General features: G+C 33.5%; 1 protein-coding gene across 2 annotated transcripts; it reads right to left on the reverse strand.

Moving 5' to 3' along the window:
* Window positions 1-1,201: 1,201 nt before the first annotated feature.
* LOC128559804 (uncharacterized) lies at window positions 1,202-14,957 on the reverse strand. Of its 2 annotated transcripts, none has more exons than XM_053552384.1 (8): window positions 14,814-14,957; window positions 13,086-13,394; window positions 11,189-11,500; window positions 10,513-10,815; window positions 9,519-9,791; window positions 8,923-9,075; window positions 7,155-7,206; window positions 1,202-5,715 (listed from the first exon to the last, which is right to left on the reverse strand). In XM_053552384.1, the coding sequence occupies exons 1-8, from the start codon at window positions 14,896-14,898 to the stop codon at window positions 5,616-5,618; spliced, it is 1,587 nt and encodes a 528-aa protein (XP_053408359.1). In that variant the 5' UTR covers window positions 14,899-14,957; the 3' UTR covers window positions 1,202-5,615. The 2 variants fall into 2 exon arrangements, with proteins under 2 accessions (XP_053408359.1, XP_053408358.1); XM_053552383.1 differs by having other exon boundaries at window positions 1,202-5,718.
* Between the last annotated feature and the right edge of the window lie 6,368 nt (window positions 14,958-21,325).

Raw genomic sequence — 21,325 nt, forward strand, 5'->3', positions numbered from 1 at the left:
TGACAGCTCCAGAGCTATTTCTGTGAGATATTTTGTTCGTACATGTTGCTGATTAGTTTGATATTTTGTTCGTACATGTTGCTGATTAGTTTGATTTTCTGGTGTGTGTTTTCAGGTTTCAGTCATTTGGAACATTTGTTAATATTTTGTCATTTCTGTATCTAAAGCGAGCGTGTTGTATCTGTGATTCAGTTTGAATCAAATAATACATATGCATGTAGTGACATTGTAAAATGTTTTATAATACATGTAATTGAGACAAGCAAGCAAATAGACAGTAATGCTAACGTGATTCCAGCGCAAACGCGAGGACGCGTCCATTTCATGATAACTGTTAAAATAACAATTCGTATTGTTCGTACAATACTTGACAAGTTAATATTTGTATTTGTTTCATATCAATTGTTCTATATGTACATAGAAAAATAGCTCAGTCGTGTAAAATGCAGATACCAGCGTTTTTGTATGAGTTGAATGCTCAAAAGGATTTTGTTTTGGATGATTTTTTTTCCGATTTCAATTTTGTTCCAGTATTTTTCGTTTATTTCCTTGATGTTTAGCATTTGCATAACATATGTTCATTATTCATTTCCTATTTATATGGATGTGATACTAAACGTTTACTTATCTGACATAATATTGTCCGTCGTTGTGTCATAGAGAAAAATGAATGCACAAATAAAAAGAAAATTAACTGTCGCGCCTGAGTTTCGAACCCACATGGAGAAAAAAAAGAGCTGATGAAATTAAACAGTGTACTTTACCTCTCAGCTAATTTGTAATCCGTATGAAGACTAAAAATATTTACATTTTGACTAGTTATCAAAATGTTGAATGCCTTGTGCCTTATTTAAACCTAAAAGGTTTGATTTTGACGTTTGAGAGTTCAATTCATGGACTCGTCTGCCGAATAGGGAAAACAGCATGTTTTACCTTACCTTATTTAGGTACGAACCACTATCGTACTGAATGACACTACCTAAATAACGACCCGTTCCATTATTAAAAGGGCAAAAATATCGCTGACCTTAAAACTGAACTAAATGTAAACATCAACCTGATGATCACGTTATCGTTGGGGCGTACTACTAAGCTGAAACAAACTCAAAATTTTGCTCGAAATACCAGCAATGCAAACTGAAGTTTTAACATTATTTTAACAATACCATACACAAAGAGTAAGAAACATTAAACGACGAAAAATATGAAACATTTACTCATTTTCTAAATCATTATTTACAAAAGCAAAGGATTACAAAAAAAAGTATATATTTCGTGGTGATCTTACCACGCTAAATTACTGGCTGGCGATAAGGGAAGTTGTTTCATAATGAGTTGAATTATGTACGTACATTGATTTGATTACATGCACTCAACAACTTTGAAAACGCAACAAGTTTTGACGTTCGGCCAAAAATACTTTGAAAATTTGAAGTAATATAACAATAAACCTATTACATATAATTGTTTATTTTTAGTTTTAAAAAACATACCTGTATGAAAACAGAGTAAATAATTTAGGGCTTATATCACGATTACCTCAATATTCTCTATTAACTGTACGTCCGAAATTATTTTTCTTTTCTTGAAGATGTAGACATTAATAATGTCGCCATTTTCCTGTTAGTGCTCAAAGGGAGTGATTTTAACACACAAACATAAATTTTCTAGTGCCGTGTCCCAAATGGTTGATAAAAGTTTAACACGAACCAAAATGCTATATTAGTAAAATATTTCAAAATATTCGAAATTTTAAGCTCATTTCCGAAACTGATCACGAAACAGTCTTAAAGAGAGTTATTTGGTTTACAACTGAAACGCAATATTAATAAACAAGAATATAAACTTGTGGCAGGATGGTCGAGTCGGGGACAGAAACCATACGAATAATTTAACACTCATTACAATATTTACAAGTTTATTTACAGAAAAAAATGAATATTTGCAATGAATGAAAACAAACTATATTTAGTAAATAGAAGAAAAAAACTGAGCTCAAAAATATCTGATGTTTTTTAAAAGATGTTCAGGTCTCAAAATTACATTGAATTGTCATAGTGACGGTTAAACTGGTGTTTAAGACTTCGTGACATCACCTGGAAAATATCATCTAGTGGAAGAAGCTTTAATATATAACATATGGTAAGCACCATAGCAAATACAAATAAAGGCATAAAAATGCTCCTTTGGGTACACCATACCTCCACAGGCTCCCATAAATAATACGTGCTACTTGTACAAAATATACGTGCTACTAAGTTCTTACGTCACGTGAATTCACTACGTCACTTATTACTTCCATCGATTCTCAAATCAATGTACTTACTAGACTAAAGTTAAAGTATGATAAAGACATGAAATGATTATGATGATAAACTGCAGCTATTATTTACTACCACAAATTAACAGAAATGCAATGCAAATTAAACGTACCACAATAGCTGGTATGAACGTATTATCGACTATCATACAACAAAACGGATATTGTATAGATATGCAATATACTGGCACACAAAAATTTTAAATTGCAATAACCTTATCAAATACACAGTACTATACTTGTCGAAACATACATTTATCATTACAATACAATGCAGTACCGGCGTTCCATAATTTACAACGAAAAGATTGACAAATACGTTTTATGCAAAATTACTTTCTAATTATCACGTTACACAATTTTCAATATGAATTTTGCAACTTGTTTAGATAAAAAAACAATAAATAAATAGGCCTGACATACCGAAACTAGCTAACATCTGGCCGAAAAGTAAACATCTTACAAATTCTGTTGAATAAACAAAAATTTACTAAACAAAATCGTAATAAAAATCATGCAAAAATATAACAAATAAATTTCTTACCTCGATCGAGCAAAATTTAATTTCTACCAAGAATAGAAGAGTGACATAGTGTCATCAAGACTGTAAAAGGTGTTGTGCTCTAAGCATATCTGAACCAGTCAATTTGTATCTTTATGTCCCGTCAAATACTATTATTGGATTTTGCACGGTAATCACGACATAGCCATGCCCTCATACTGTACCGGCGGGAAGGAAAAACGGGAAGTTTCAGGCCCGTTATAGTGGTTTTGGGGATAAAAACATAAATTACTGAAGTTTAAAAAAATATCAGCTTCTTTATTACTGACGAATTTACTGAAATTTACATGGAAATTTAAGTTATAAAATACAGAAAAACAAGTTTGTTATGCGTAAAACCTGACATTTACCTCAATAACTCAAAAATTTACAAAGAGATGATGCAATACCTGCATTTATACTACACATACGTTGAGGCCCGTATGTCAGTTTGTGACAACTGTTTTGATATAGGCAATGAAGAACACACTGAAATCAATTTCATGAAAAATATTTGCTGATCTGATTAACATTTCAGGCGAATGCCTTTATGATGCCTATATTTTCTGACTTTCGTTTTTGTGTTGTGTGTTTTAAAGCACAAGTTGTACCAATAGGTATTTTTTCATACTGAACATTTTGTCTCGTATTTTTAGAAAATTTGATTTCAACCTTAAGCATAAAACATGAGTTATTTAAGGCTATGAAAGTAATTGTTTTAAAGCGGTTCAGCGAAATGCAAGTGTGCAAAGCAATAACATTAACACATTTGTAAAACAAAGACAATACAAGCAAAGGCATAAACAATCTTTTATAACATTCTAGAAAACAAAAAGTCATTTTATCAATTAAGATAAAGATATATTATGTACATCTGTGTAAATCAGTTTATATGAGCCGCGCCATGAGAAAACCAACATAATGGGTTTGCGACTAGCATGGATCCAGACCAGCCTGCGTATCCGCGTAGTCTGGTCAGGATCCATGCTGGTCGCTAACGGTTTGCCTAGTTGCAATAGGCTTTAAAAGCGAACAGCATGGATCCTGACCAGACTGCGCGAATGCGCAGGTTGGTCTGGATCCATGCTGGTGGCAAACCCACTATGTTGGTTTTCTCATGGCGCGGCTCAAATTATGATAAATTGTAATGACACCGCGAGCTTAGCACGAGAATGAATTTACAATTCAATCGTCTGTACTAAACATGTTTGGATCCGGGCGTATTTTTGTAGATTGCACTATTACTTTTGTTTTGACGCACATGAAGTTTTCTCTTTTTCGATGTTTTTCTTTTAAATTAATTTATTGATACATTTCTAGATATTTTCTTTGGAGATTCTGCATGACATAAATATTTCATCTCTACAAAAAAAGTAACGCGAGATACTTGAAACGATTGGCATTTTATTACTCCCTTTTCTATTTCGTTGTAAGAATTCATGACCTTGACCCGCAAGCGGCATGAGCAACCCGCTCTGCATATTCAAGACATATTCTTTTACTCATCTACTGAACAATTTAGATACATAAATACGTAATGGGACAGTACACAAATTGATTTTTACACCTACCACTACTGTAATTATGATTACAATATTAAGATTAAATGTATAATCATATGCACTTTATCTAGCAATTTAGAATATATTAGCTTTAGAGATCACTTAAGGTATTAGAAGCGTAATAGAGTACCTCCTTTTTTGAAAAGTATTCATTTCCTACCATAAACCTACTTTTACTGCAATTCTCAGAGGGGGTGTAGGCTCAAGCCCTACTGGAACCAATGATTTTTCCTTATTTTCTTTTTTTTTCTAGTAAGTGTTTACTTCTTTCAAGACTTATGATTGATTTATTGTACAAAAATTAATTTGATATTGCTGTTCAAAGTGAATTTACTACTTAAAGAGAAGGGGTAGAGTTACACATCTTTAAAAATATTAAGTTACATCAGGTAAAAGTTCTCTATTTTGCTTTCACTCTTTAGATTATTTATCGTGAAAGAAATTTATGTAGTTTTTACGTCTGCCCCAAGGTTATTTTTTTAATAAAATAAGCAAAATTCAAAATAGAAACACAGGATTCGACCCTATTTTTTCAATGTTGAAGTAAGAATTCTATCTTATTAAATCCGTTTACTTGAGGCACACTAAAAAAAATGATATTGACATTTTCATTTTGTGTTTTATAATTGTTTACCAATAGTTTGGTGTTTCTTTTCTTAAAATTAATGGTAAAATGAGTTCTCTGCAAACGTTTTGGATAGTGGCCATCACTAATTTATCTCTAGTTCAGCTTGATGAGAAACCATAAGTTATACAAAATTTATAAAAATCGGCACGGTAAAAGTTGTTTAAAAATTGCAAAACAGTGCGAAACACCGTCATCTTTAAGAATATACCAAGCAAACATTACTATTAGGGGTCTAATACCTTAATGTTTCTGAAAGTAAAAATACGCTATGTAGATGAATAGGGTATTTTATCTTCAAAATACATGTTAAACTGAAATTCTTCGTATAATTAAGAAATGTTAATCTTTGGTCAAGTCAACATATTTCAAAAAGTTAACTATTTCTGTCCGAAGAAAGGTGCCTTATAATTTCACACCCATTTCCACATCTAGGACAATATTTCTTTAGAGGACGTTTTCCCAATACAGTTTGTGAAACAGGGATATTAATTACATTTTGACTTTTTCACATGACCTGTCTATTGCTATTACTAGATCAATACTTTCTGTTTCTTCTTGGCGAGTCTATGAAGATAGTTGAGAATATAATGTTTCCGATTGCCCAGTTGCATGCCTGGTATCATTCAATCTTTCATACGCACGATCTTCCAGTTCTACATCGTTCCTGCTTGAATTTAAACAAAAGTTAATTACTGAGAAATCAAGCTGAAAACACAACAATATGCTATCAATCTACAATGCCTGTGAATGTGATGCATTTGTGTAATCTAATTTATTGAACATTGTATTGTTGAATTTGAATAGTCCTATTTTCGATCTGCATCATCAAGAAGACTCATATTTAAGCTTAGCAATCTTTGTATTTTCGGTTGAGTTGATATGAAACTGTTTAAATTTAGTTATCAGACTGTTTGAGATTGTCACTTTGTTTGTTGAGAAGATACACTTTACGTATAGGTTATTGTTCAGTTTTTATCGTCACAGCACATAGCACTTTCTTGTAAGAAAAACAAACAACCTGTTTGTTACAATACCACTTGAAGTCACAAATTATTGACATTGGACATTTCTTCCCTAAACGTAATATGTTTTGAGGATCGTTGTAATATCTGGTTTTCCGATTTATGTTGCTCGCTATTTTTCCCGGTGTTCATGACTATTTTTGGTTAGCCTGACCAAGACAATTATAAATGAGCTATTTGTTTCATCAGGGTTTATAATAATCAGCTATGTTGTATTAAAAAAGGAATCTTCTTACTTTGTGCAATAAAGCATGCTTTGCTCAAAGCAACAAGGAACGTTACTTGATTGTTCACATTCATATGTTAAAAATACAAGTACTTATTATTTACAACAGAATAATAATTTTATGGGGCCTCCGTGGCCGAGTGGTTAAGGTCGCTGACTTCAAATCACTTGCCCCTCATCGCTGTGGGTTCGAGCCTCACTCGGGGCGTTGAATTCTTCATGTGAGGAAGCCATCCAGCTGGCTTACGGAAGGTCGGTGGTTCTACCCAGGTGCCCGCTCGTGATGAAATAATGCACGGAGGGGCACCTGGGGTCTTCCTCCACCATTAAAGCTGGAAAGTCGCTATATGACCTATCATGTGTCGGTGCGACCTTAAATCCAACAAAAAAAAAAAGAATAATAATTTTAGTAAAAATTGAGAAAAAATGCTCTTATAACTGTATAGATACGCTTGACTTTTAAAATATGTAATCCAAATAATAAAAGAGTGTGAGATAAATGCATATTTGATTGAAAAATACATACTTCGGTAAAAAAGTTATTTATTTAAAGTCGATAGTAGAAACAAGTATGTTTGGGTCTGTTAACAAGTATTTACAGTCAAACTTGTCTATAAAGACCACCCTTGGGAGAGCTAAAATGTGGCCTTTATTGGGATGTGGTCCTTATTCATAGGCTAAAATACACTGTAAATGTTAAAATGGGATACAAAACATGTGGTCTTTAAAGTCAGGTGGTTTCAATTCATATGTGGTCTGTAACACAGGTTTGACTGTAGTTGTGTTTATACTCATAAAGAAATACTTAAGATTCAAAGACGACCGAAGTGATTAAGGAAATTTTAACATGCAAACCTCGTTCCACCAAAATTTCCTCTGTGCCTCACTTGATTTGCTTCCGATTGTGCTGGAAATAAATCGTAAACGTTTTGCAAGTAATATGTTAGCCTTCAATATTATCTTGAACAATAATTTGTCTTTATGTTTTCTGGTCCTTTGAATCATAGAATCAATTTCTGGCTTAAGGCATAAGAGATTCCGCTTAATCCGTTGCTAGAGGGCGTTTCACAATCTATGACCTCACATGAAACATGCTGTCAAACAAAATTTGCCAATATTTGCTTGGTTGCGTTCTTGCTAGATGTATTACCTATCGAAGCATCTCTCTGCCTTAAACATATGTTTAAAATGATGCATCTTACTCTGAGAACTTAGTTTTGAAAAGTTGTAATTCTTTTGGACAGATGAGTTTCACCATTGATGAAAATATAACTTGTCCATATTTCAAATATTATCGACGTACCTATAAGTATCATTAAAATCTTCGATAATGATCAAAGTCAGTCCTTGTGGACAAATCAATAGTAGCCGGAGCTGGTGGCTATATTTGAAATGGTCTAGGTTTTTGCTTATGGTAGAATAATCTCTAGATAAAGAAGTAGTAAAATTTTGCGCTTTTACAAAATAACACCGCGAAGCATATTTCATTCAATATGAAAGAACAATGGTTAAATTGTGTTTTGCGGAAATATATAAAGTAAGACTTGTTACATTTTCGTTTTTGTCGTGTTTTTTCTATTGTATTTAAAGGCAACAGTAATACAAAGCACTTCGAGGCTGTAACTACTATTTAATTCATTTTTTTTCCATTACAAGGTATTTCCTTAATTTCCCTTTGAATATCAGACACAGCTATTCCTATCATACATCAGATTGTAGAATTCCAAGATAATTAAAGATATATTCAAATTTCAAGACGTTTTTACCACCAGCTTCATACCTTAACTATGGCCGGAATATCCGCGGAAAACCCTGTTAGAAATTCGGTAAATGAAACAGAATGAGGCCAGGAGTTGGTTGCATGATAGTAATCTATTTCATTCTATCTCAGTGTTGTTATATTTTCTGGTCCTTCGTGATCATTGATTTCATCTCATTTAGATTTGAAGATTAAATACTGCTTAAGCCGGTGCTAGGGTGCGTGGACAGTGTTGCATTTTCCATTACTGCTCACGAACACTCAATAAAACCGAGTCTACAATTTTCACTGCCTGCCTTGTTCTCGGTGCTTCCGATGGATCTACTTTTCAGAATTCATTAGTTACATATTAACGAATACATGTACTTACATAAATTTCAGTATTTACAGCATTAAAATGATAGGAAAACCGTAATACAACCAGTAAGTATATAACGCCTACTTACCTTTTATTTGAAATATTGAGATGTTATGCTTGTAAAGCTTAGAGTATGCCGCGAATGAGAATGCGTTTGCTTACCTGATAAACAGTGGAATAGGATTAAGATTCTCTTCATTTTCTTATGAATGCAATTCTCGGTTTATTTTTGTTGTACAAGAATATTGTGTAAGAATATTTGTAAGCTGTATTTCATGTGCTGGTAACACACACTGTAGCGCTCATAATACCCATCATAAATGATAATCAATTAGATTTAATTTTCACCTATTCCTATCCAGCTTCCTTCTTATTAAAGTAAGAAAATGACACTTCTTCATTCTGAAACCAATTTTAGTTCATATTCAAGAGAAAAAGGTAAATCTTTTTAAATTCTAAATCAAGTTGTTTTCGGTGACATATCATCAAAATTCAACTTGTTATACCTTTAACGGTCTTCAGTTTCTTTATTGCAACTAAACCCGCGATGAATGCACCAATGAGGACAGCAGTTAAACAAGAACTTATAATGATCCAGATAAACGAGTTGCCTACAGAGCCAGAGGTATCCTGTTTGTTGAAACGTTGCTCAGATTTCTCTGAATTAGAAAGTAAATAAACTGATAAGGGGAAAACAATCAAAGTTTATACTTACTCCTATATCTAGTATCAGACGTTAGTTTAACGCCATCTAAATGATCAATCTGTTTTATTCTGTAATGTACTAAGATTATAAGCATATTATATTAATTAATTATTCTAGAAGATAGTTGGGAAAAGGCTACGCGAGTTACCTATAGATTTACCTGCACAAACGATATATCATCCGTAATTGTTGTCACTGCATATTACCACTATGGCATGAAGCTATTCATTGATATCTGAAGTTTGACATCCCAGAAAGTATATTGAATTTTGGAGAAAGATAAATTTCTTTTAATGAAGTTTAATTGTAGGATTATGGATATAAAACAAGTGCAAAATGATACGTTATATCATATTTAAGAGATGTCTCGAAATAGGTCGTAAATAAAGTGATTACCATAAATGTTAACTGTCAATGTTTCCTGTTCGGTTGTTTGTAAAGAGCTGGCCTGGCAATTCAAATGCCGTTGTGAAATACGGTACGCATCAATTACTATGACGCAGTCTGTTTTCATGAGACAGTGCTTTTGGTACATGTTTCCATCATCAGTATGTTCCACCCATGAAATGTTGAAGGTGCGCAAGCTTTTGACTGAACACTTTACGTATGCCCGTTCCCCTTCAGAAATATTCAATACTGAACCAGATATGTTGAATTCAACAGGCGCATCTACAGTTAAGAAAAGGAAATAGTGATTAATTATGATAAGCGTATAGTATTTCTTTTTGTGTTACTCAAGCCACAAACGCCAAAGCTGACTTGAACAGGTTTATATTTTTTCTATCGCAATGAACTAAATTTCACACTCAGTCATACTCAAATTATAATATTTTATCTGAAATAACACTGAATAATAACTGTTTTCGTTACAATTCCGATTATAGGACCAAATGACGCCGTGGTGAAATGCATTAATATTCATAGGAAAACTTGAATGTGTCCACGAATATTAACATATGACGTTAGACCATTTCGGCGTTTTGTTAGGCCTTTATATGAATGAAATCTTTACACAACAAATTGACCTGTTTTGGCGGGGAACACTTGCTGGTGATCTTGTACCATTCACTGTAACGACAACATGTGATGTTTTCTCTGTTCCAGATTGGCTCGAATATTGTCAGGGAGACAGCATTAGTGTTTAAAGAGATGGAAGAATTGAAATAATCCGTCTGGGCAGCTGATGTCACTTCCGTACCAGAAACTTCTATATGTACTTTAGGTACCATAAACAAATGGAATGTAGGCGACTCTAAAAACAAGTATGGCGAATGACTAAGCAATGTAATAAATATATTGACAAGATGACAAAACTAACACTAACTGGAGTTAACCTATTTCTACTTGATTGAATCTTTAGAATGAAATAATTACGAACGTTTTCACTTACTGATAACATACACAGGTGCAGTTGTGATAAAAGGCGATGTTAATGCATCGTTCATAACAGTGCATGTCATATTTGCCATATGATGTCTGTTGCGAAGAAAGAAGAATGCCATGTAATCCGCTGTGTCATTATATCGTACAGGGCTTAGCGATTCATTCCCTATCGACATGGTGACTGTAATTGGTTGTGTACCACCACTTGTCTTGCAGAGTACGCTGAACTGATCACCATCCTCACCAACAATACATCCCTTACAGTCGTCTATGTCCTTTAAACCTTCAAATACTGGCGTCTTTGGTGCAACTACAATATATATTTCAAATTAAAATTCAGTCGTACGTAAAATTATAATTTGTAAAAGTATTTGAAAAAATGACCAAATGGATAATTGTGACTGCATAATATTAACAAATATCATTAAAACGAGACACAATGAATTTTAGGTCGTGGACACGTAATGACAATCAGCTGTTTCCGTGAAATTACGTATTATCCGATTACATTTCGGCATTCTTCTGTTGTTTATGAAGTTATAGCCGAAGAATGCCGAATTTCAAACGGAGAATACTTTAATCGTACGGAAATAGCCGATTGTCATTACCGGTCCACTACCGTAAGTTTAAACTTTTTTTTCGGAATGTAACTGAATCAGAAACTTGACTTTAAATATATGTACCTGGTAATATCACATCGACAAAATTTGAATATTTCGCAGCTTCGCCGCAGTAAACTCCATATCGGCCATTCATTCGTTCATTAAACATCGTTAGTGTCAACACATATTTATCATTCGGTTCCTTTTCTTCCTCATACAGACCTTTCGTTAGAATTATTTGAAAAATTTTATTTGTAGAACGCATCCATTGTCGTACAGTGTATTCTGGAAGTCGCATAACAAATTTCGATGGATAATATTCTAGTTCTACGTTCTCGCCTTCTGTCACATTTGTTGTTCTAAGGTAGACAAACCCACACAGATCTGATATATCTAAGTGAAAAAAAAACAGGAAATGAAAAATAATACAATTTATTTCATATTTGACTGCACTAATTTTCATTTTTTAAATATTTTGCCGAGAGAACTTGTTATCAGTCTTACTGTGCGAAAATAGGAACTGTTTTACAGCTGTAAAACGTCTGTAAATGAACTGTATTTTGAAATTACAGCTGTAAAATACATGTAAATGGAAAATGACCAGAAATACAGTTAAGATTTACATGTAGTTCTCAAAAATACAGCTGTAAAAATTACAATTGAAAGTTACAGCTGTAAAATGTTCTTGTCTCAAACTTACAGCTGTAACTTTCTTTAGGAAAACACGGGTAATGTCAGCATTCTTTTATTCATTTTGGTGGGATATAAATGAAGTTAACAGGAAAAAAAACATCTTCTAAAATATTGGAATTGTAACTATCATAGAGTAAGTGCGATTGTTTATTATGTAATCTAGTTGTAGAAGCACATGTATAAGTGCATGCACTAATTGTTTACACTATATTTGAAGCTGATAAGTTTAAATGAAATAAATAATAAAATTGTCATATGCTTTTATGTCACAAAAAGTTTTATAAAGAAGATCTGATACATATTTTCTAGTTTGTATCCTACTCTTGAATTTTGAAAATGCTATACTGTAAACATATTTCATATTGTTGTTTAGTAACAAGATCATTTATTTTGCCATTTTTGTAGTAATTGCTACCATTTCTAGAGAATTAAAATTCATCCTAAAACTTTTGTACCTCTGCTTTCGTCCCTAAAATAATATTCTCTTTTTCAACAACTGTAATATTTCTACAGCTGTAACTTTGAGGCATTTTTACAGCTGTAACTTTTTTCATTTTTACAGCTGTAAGATGTTGTACAGCTGCTGTATCTCATTTGCATAATTCGAACTGTCTTACAGTCGTTTTACAGCTGCAAATTGAAATATACAGCTGTAAAATCAATGTTGTTTACAGCTGCAAAATTTCATCTATCTTTACGGACAACACGTGCATATCTGAATGACTAAAACATAGTTTCGATGTATCACATAAATATGTTCGAGACCGGTATAACATGTATATTTTCGTTTCTTACATCAACTGACCGACAAGCCATTCAATAAGTTATTATTACATGACAGCACATCTGATTTCCACAGCTTTGATTTCAAATGTTTGACATATTAGCCCAGTAAGCACATTTTGCATATAGACTAGTCACATAGCACACATTAATGACCCATGATTTTATATAAAGAGTAATATAATAACTAAATTTATTTTCACAAGACTGGTCCATAGATATCATGATTCATATTATATACATGAAGCGTTATAACTGCCACACTTATCAAAGACCTTGACATTAAAATAACTTTGAATTTCTGGTTTTAACATATACATGCTTAAGAATCCGTATAAGTCAGTCGTTTGAACTTAGATAAGTCTTAAATACTTTACGTACCGGACGGATATTTACAAAGAACACATTTGATTTAACATAAATATTGATTAGCAGTAATAGTTGTGGCTTATCAGTTAAATGTTAATAGTATATCATGGAAGGATGTATATATTATATATACTTTGAAGTTGAAGTTTTGGAGTTTCCATTGAACAGCTTACGCTCTTGTTCCTATAATCAACACGGTAAAGTACTTCGTCATTGCCAATGACAGTATCAGTTAAAATCAAGTAATATGTTCCATCTTGGAAATACTGTGTAAACTTGTTATCATTAGGAAGATGAGCCCACGGATTTCTTTCTTTTGCTCTCTGCCAGTTTACGTCTGCGTCTGAAGTTGTTTCCGGAGTAAAAGTAAAAGTAACATTTCTTCCCAATATAGTGGGCTGTTCTATCGTCAGGGTCCCGCATTGGTTCACGCCGGCAATGACTTTGAAATTATACACATTTAAGTTATAATTATATTTTTATGACAAAAACAGCAAAACATACAATGCAGTTGATGCAGTTGAAGGTTTCAGTACACGTTGCGTTGTTACGTATGAGATATGATTTCAATACATGTACATTAAAATTCCTAAATTTACACATGCATGTATATACTTTTTGTTTTTAAAAATTCTGCAATTACAACAGCTGGTCTGGTGCCATATAACCTATACTGTGTTGGTGCGCCGAAAAACCCAAATAAATAAATAAACAACAGCTGGTCACAACTGTGTCTGACATTCAAACTGTTGGAGGAACTGAATTTAGGCAGACTTTGGTAAAATGCCTAATGGCTCAACTTTACACATAAAAATATGAATAAACTTAAAAATTCAATAAAGGAGTATATTATTTTACGAAATTGCCTCCGTTAAATGTAAAAATTATCATACTGAGGGGAAGCGTGTTACACGAAATCATACAATAAATGGAGGACTTTGATTTTTATTCAACTCAAATCTTTATGATATCATGATCAAAAAAATTACAAGCTTAACTTCCTAGTTTTATCAATGCATGATGTCATACATAAATCGAGGGTAGCTGTGATTTTTTGCAGATATCCATTTACATTTATTTGCCCCACTCCCACTTACCCCTATTCATATAACATACCCTAACTTGATATTAATAACTTTATGGGTACAACTTCAGAAAATGACCCTATGTAACAATTCTTTGACTGAATTTGAAAATGGTCGACCGTTTTGCCGTTTTCTTTCGAATCTTATTTTTGTTTTGCCATTAGGCTAGTCACTCCAAATCCTTTGCATTATGTCTTCATCGGGATCATTGCAAACCAATCCCGTGTATTTAACTGTAAACAATTTAAAGTCAGAAGATCATTCAAATGTAAAAAGTAGGGTTCATTAAGAAAATATATATTTCAACTTCGTAATATTGTTTTACGGCATGCTTGGGATATTCCTGTCAAGGTAATGATCATGTTAGTATTTAAGTTAAAAGAGAAGCTACACCTTCTGGGGACACCAAATATTAAATCATATAATGTATTTACCACAAAGAATTATGACTAGTATTTTGCATTTAGGTGGAATTTAAGTGTTCATGACAATAATGGTGAAAAATTATGATTGTAAAATTATATTAAAATAATAAAATGAGCATGATTACATCTTAAATATTTTCACTGAAAAAAAAGACTCGTCGGAGTATTGAACCACAGTACATATGTAGCATATGTGGCGTGCCATCACGTAACCATTACGTCATTTTGACGTTATAACACTAAGTCGTTCTAATCTATTTAATAAAACAAAGCAAACCATGATGATTTCCCTAAACAGCAGATTAGTCTATAAATAGAAGTCACAAACGTCAAAAACCAAACTATACATACCTTTTCCAAACAAAATCAGTATTGATAAAACAATGAGAAAAGTTCTGAAAAAGAAACAAATATTCTGAGCCATTCCAATATTCATATTATTGCATAAGTTATTAATTAAATCTACTACATGTTATCAAATAAGATCAAGATAAGATTTTGTGCACTTCTCATCTAACGTTAAATGACAAATTTAATTGTTTTCTTAAGTGCATTTTGCCGTGACTTCCGACTTTGTTGAAGACTTATAACATTGATGTAAAGTATGATATATCGTTACTAACAATTAAAACTTCCTAAATTATTGCTAAAAATACTTTCTTTCCTTTACATAATTAAGGAGGTAGGATACCTTATTATCATGGTACATTCAAAAAAGTTGAACCGCAGTAATTTCACGGGTGGTAAACGAGCAATCCAATTCCCACTGGGAATACGCTTAAAATGGGTTGCGCGACGTGTAACGTAGTGTACCTGAAGTTTGTCTTGAAACACAACACGATTATGAAAGTTCTAACATTTTCATTTCTTACGTGGAGCAATGCAGTTACTTATAAATGTTCAGACGAATTTCACAGATATAATCAATGTTCAATGAGCCTTTAAAATCAGTTCTGTTAACAACTTGATAAACACAAGTTCTTAATTATAAATGTACTTCAGCATAGCTTTTAACATTGCTTATTAAGTTTCAGTTCATGAGAGCGGGGACATATGTCCCTTGCCCGTCACCTGGGCAGCTTCCCCGATCACAGAGTATAATGAGTTTATATAGGATTATACAGGAAAACACAGCAGACACATTACCTAATTTCCCGACCACTTAATGATACGTAGAAAAGAATTCACTGATGTGTACAAGTTCATACCCTTAAGCTACTGAAGGTTGCCAAATCTTGTCTGACTTGTTAATTTATGAAATATACAGTTTTTTCTTCTATAATTTTTAAAGTCTTAGACTTCTGAAAGAAATACCCGAAATAAAATACAAAACACCTAACCATTACACTACAGACGTCCGGTGTTGCGCATCAATTTATACAAAATCGAGGTAGATGGGTTTTTGTTTTTGTAAATAATGATACATTTTCGAGTGCTTTCGAAAAAACTCGACACAAAAATGAATAAAGATCATGTGTGAAATATCACCTTCTTAATTTAAGAATCAGCCCTGTTATCACGAAACCCTGTTGGCTCAAACTGTCAAAAAAGTATGGAATCATGAAAAATGCAAATTTTCTAAATCTTGTGCCTTTCTTCTATAAATGTGACGCTTCTAATGATCAAACACTTGTATACGCGTTAGCTTTCTATTATAAGCTTCAAATGTATATGTCGCGGGGCTCGTGTTTCCATGGTAAAGCATTTTCTCTCATTTTTACACAACTATGTATGAAAACGGATTTTTTTCGACGGCTTCAGTGCCATTTTGTTAATGACCAACATAGAATATTAGGAAAGTATTATTAACAAAATACCAAACACTTTACATGGTACTCTATTTTTCTTAGCATTTAAAGTAACCGTGGCAACAGAGATGTTTAAAACACCAAACATTATATTTTGCTTTTTACCGTAATTTCTTATAAAACTATTTTTAAAAAATATCTTTCATGTTTATCTATCTTGATATATCTTAATTCTAACGTAAGTAATATGTTATGTTCTCTGTTACTTGCATCTATTTAAACAAATTTCACAGCTTAAAATACTTACAGCAGTAAACATGATCTGACATTTTTTATGGAAAAGTCATTGTGAATACAGCTATTATTCTCATGGATATTCAATTTGTTGAAATACAAATAAACCCGAAGCTATGCTATTTCAACGCCTTTGAATTTTACGTTTAGATATATAGGTCACGGGCTTTGTAGATTAATCTAATTCAAGAAACCACTATTTTCTACTAAAATTGAACAATTTTAGAGCTTAGTTTTAGTATATAAGTACCAAATTATCAACGAAAACTGTAAAATAGATATTACAAATCAAACTGCAAAAACTTTATTTGAAAATGACCGTTATAAGTCACCTCCCACCTAGTCCCAATCGGTGACTCTAGTTACCTCCCCTAACGGTCCGTCAACAGAGTCACAAGCAACGACCAAAGGGGTACGACACCTGTGTGTCACCTTAATATGGCATAATAAATAGTCCTAAGCCACTGGAGGCAAAAACATCGGCCACTAGATATATAACTGTGACCAGGAAAATTGCTCTCTATGGGCCCTTTAACTACCTCACACTACAAAACCCCTAAGATTTTAACACGCTTCCGTGCATATATTGTTTCTCTCTTTGAATTACAGGGCTAAGCATTACCATTCATGAAAACACACAACTTTAATCCATATTCATTTTGTAAGCTTTGTTAGTTTGTATGTCATAATAACGAATCAATTTCGATCCATTTACACGCGAATGCATCAGTAATAACAGCAAAATTGCTGTTACTTGTTACTACTCCAGGCACTTCAAAAGACAAATTCTGTTTACTGCAGCTTTAGGAGTAGTTTATTTTCTTCAACCTTTCGGTCGCGTGCTATTTGACAGAACGGGTAATGTAAAAAGTGATTTTAAAGCGCCGCTTAGTCAATCAAATCAATTGTAACATCACCGGTTCTGTAAATAGCACACGACATGCGGAAGATGGAGGATGTTGGCGAAAAATGTTTGAAATTTACTTGGGACTGATTTTTGTCTATCTTTAGTGAAACAGAAATACAATAGTGGTGAGACTTAGTAAAATTTGTTTGTTTACCGATCTGTAGCAATTACTCGCCGATAATTTGCGCTAAAGCGTCAAAATGAACATCGTTTAAGACATGGATTAAAGTTTTCATGGATGGTAATATAATTATCAATATTTTTTCATCTTTTATGAAGTTATAATGAAATGTTATGCGGAATGAATGAAAATGGATGATGGTAACTGATGTTATTGGGAATATAGCTGGGTTAAAAGTTACTTATTACGGCCATTTTGTAAAAGAAATTGAGCAGTTTGATTTGTAATACCTATTTTTCAGTTTCTGCTGATAATTAGTTACTTACATATTAAAATAAGCTCCCCTTAATTGGATTAAGTTAATGATAAATGATACATTGTGGCACATGATTGAACATCTGCTCTTGTAATTTGTGAAGCCTGAATAAATTGGTTACACTAGCGGCAGTTATCATACCAAAAGCATGGACCATCCAGGGATTCTTACATAAAATTCCGCTGATAACTTAGAGAAAACCAGAATAACAATTCTTTGTTTTACGTTCACAGAGAAAAGTAGAGCAAAAGCATTTATTTTATAAACGATGTTACTGTCTCCGTAGATTTGACATACTTATAACAGAAGAAAACGGTGAGATAACGCCGTCTCGTCACCCTCGACTATAGAAAATACATGTACTAGGTATTTAAATCTCATAGAATTAACTATAGTGTCTTCAAAATTGTACTGTTGAACACAAGATAAAAAATCCTACAATGCTTATAAAATGCCTGGTTTCATCAACTTCATCAACTTCCAGCGAATGGTTTCAGGGGAGATGTTTGAGAAAAATGTTGATGCAAGACGCAGGATGATGAACAACGGACGCCGGTCCATCCTATTATACTAAAAAGTCACCCTAAATAAAATCTAGGGGGGCTAAAATATATCAAACTGTGCATAAATTCATTCCTGGTAAGTGTTAATTTCAAGTGCTGTTTAGTTTTAAATACATACACCATTTCGCCGCACGGTAAAATATGTTTATGGCCATCAAGTAGTTCTTATGGAAGGCTCGAGAGTTCAACAAACACATAAGTCACCGTAGCTCGACATTAAAACAGGCTTGTAATGCGATTTTCGTTCCTGCGTTCAGTCGTATAACGGATGCGTTTTGTGAAAGCTGAAAAAATAACTAGTGACATACAGGTATCTTAGGTCACAGAAGCATGAATTACTAAGGCTTTTGATATCATGTGAGGTCCTCATTTACGTTGAGCCCAATACGGATAAGGTTTGTGAAAGCTCAAAGTAATCACCAGGTACCATATATTTTTCATAAGCAACGTATGGAAAACACTTGCTCTGTAAATATATAATTTTAATCCGAAAAGATACCGTCACCCTGCCCTAACCAATGCACCGAATCGGCAAAGTAACCCGTCAAATTGTTGATTACAATCTTAACGTAAAGGATATGCCTTCAATAATGGGAAGGCACAAACACATACCCGATACCATATATTTTTCATAAGCAACGTATGGAAAACATTTGCTCTGTAAATATATAACTTTAATCCGAAAATATACCGTCACCCTACCCTAAACAATGCACCAAATCGGCAATGCAACCCCTCAAATTGTATTTCACAATCTAAACTTCAACGATATACCTTCAATAACAGTGAGGGACACGCACATAAGACACTGTAACCCGGGAGTTAAACAGGCTTGTAATGCGATATTCGTTCCTGCGTTGAGTCGAATACGGATGCGTTTTCTGAAAGCTGAAAAGAATTAACCAGTGACATAATACTCAGGTCACAGTAGCATGAATTACTAAGACTTTTAATGTCGTGTGAGGTCCTCATTTACGTAGCGCGCTATACTGATAAGTTTTGTGAAAGCTCAAAGTAATCACCCGGTACCATATATTTTTTCATATACAACGTATGGTAAACATTTGCTCTGTAAATATATCATTTTTCTACGAATATTGATACCGTCACCCTGCCCTAACTAATGCACCGAATCGGCAATGTAACCCCTCAAATTGTAGATCATAATCTTTACTTGAACGATATATGTTCAATGACATGGAGGGACAAACACATAAGTCACTGTAGCCCGGGATTTTAAACAGGCTTGTAATGCGATTTTCGTTCCTGCGTTGAATCGTAGTTCACAGTAGTATGAATTACTAAGACTTTTAATATCGTGTGAGGTTCTCATTTACGTTGAACCCTATATGAATAAGGTTTGCGAAAGCTCAAAGTAATCACCCGGACCCTATATATTTTCATATGCAACGTATGGAAAACATTTGCTCTGTAAATATATAATTTTACTCCAAATTGATACCGTCACCCTGCCCTAACCAATGCACCGAATCGGCAATGTAACCCATCAAATTGTAGAGCACAATCAAAATTTCAATGATATACCTACAATGACAGGGAGGGACACACACATAAGTCACTAACAAGTAACAACCCAGAATTAAAACAGGCTTGTAATGCGATTTTCGTTTCTGCGTTTTGTGAAAGCTGAAAAGAATTAACTAGTGCCATATATCTCAGATCACAGTAGCATGAATTACTAAGACTTTTAATATCGTGTGAGGTCCTCATTTACGTTGAACCCTATACGGATAAGTTTTGTGAAAGGTCAAAGTAATCACCCGGTACATTTTGTACTATATATTTTTTCATATGCAACGTATTCGCTCTGTAAATATATAAATTTACTCCGAATTATTACTGTCACCCTGCCATAACCAATGCACGGAATCGGCAGTGTAACTGTATATCACAATCTTAACTTCAAAGATATACCTTCAATGATAGGGAGGGACACGCACATAAGTCACTGTAGCCTGGGATTTAAACACACTTGTGATTTTCGTTTCTGCGTTGAGTCGTATACGGATGCGCTTTGTGACAGCTGAAAAGAATTAACTAGTGACATATATCGTAGGTCACAGTAGCATGAATTACTAAGGCTTTTAATATCGTGTGAGGTCCTCATTTACGTAGCGCGCTATACGGATAAGTTTTGTGAGAGCTCAAAGTAATCACCCGGTACCATATACCCAAATTGTATATTACAATCTTAACTTCAAAGATATACATTCAGTGATAGGGAGGGACACAAACTTAAGTCACTGTAGACCGGTATTTAAACAGGCTTGTAATGCGATTGAGTCGTATACATATGCGTTTTGTGAAAGCTGAAAAGAATTAACTAGTGACATATATCTCAGGTCACAGTAGCATGAATTTTACTAAGGATTTTGATATCGTGTGAGGTCCTAATTTACGTAGCGCGCTATACGGATAATTTTACTCCGAATTGATAACGTCAGCCTGTCTTAACCAATGAAACGAATCGGCAATGTAACCCCTCAAATTGTAGATCTCAATCTTATCTTCAAAGATATTCCTTCAATGACAGTTAGGGACAAACATATAGGTCAACGTAGCTCGGGATCAAAACAGGCTTGTAATGCGATTTTCGTTTCTGCGTTGAGTCGTATACGGGTGCGTTAAGTGAAAGCTTAAAGTAACTAACTAGTGACATATATCTCAGGTCACAGTAGCATGAATTACTAAGGCTTTTGATATCGTGTAAGATCCTCATTTACGATGAACCCTATACGGATAAGTTTTGTGAAAGCTCATAGTAATCTTCCGGTACCATATATATTTTCATATGCAACGTATGGAAAACATTTGCTCTGTAAATATATAATTGTTCTCCAAATTGATACCGTCACCTACCCTAACTAATGCACCGAATCGGCAATGTAACCCT

This window comes from Mercenaria mercenaria, chromosome 10 (assembly GCF_021730395.1).
Source record: "Mercenaria mercenaria strain notata chromosome 10, MADL_Memer_1, whole genome shotgun sequence".
Lineage (NCBI taxonomy): Eukaryota > Metazoa > Mollusca > Bivalvia > Venerida > Veneridae > Mercenaria > Mercenaria mercenaria.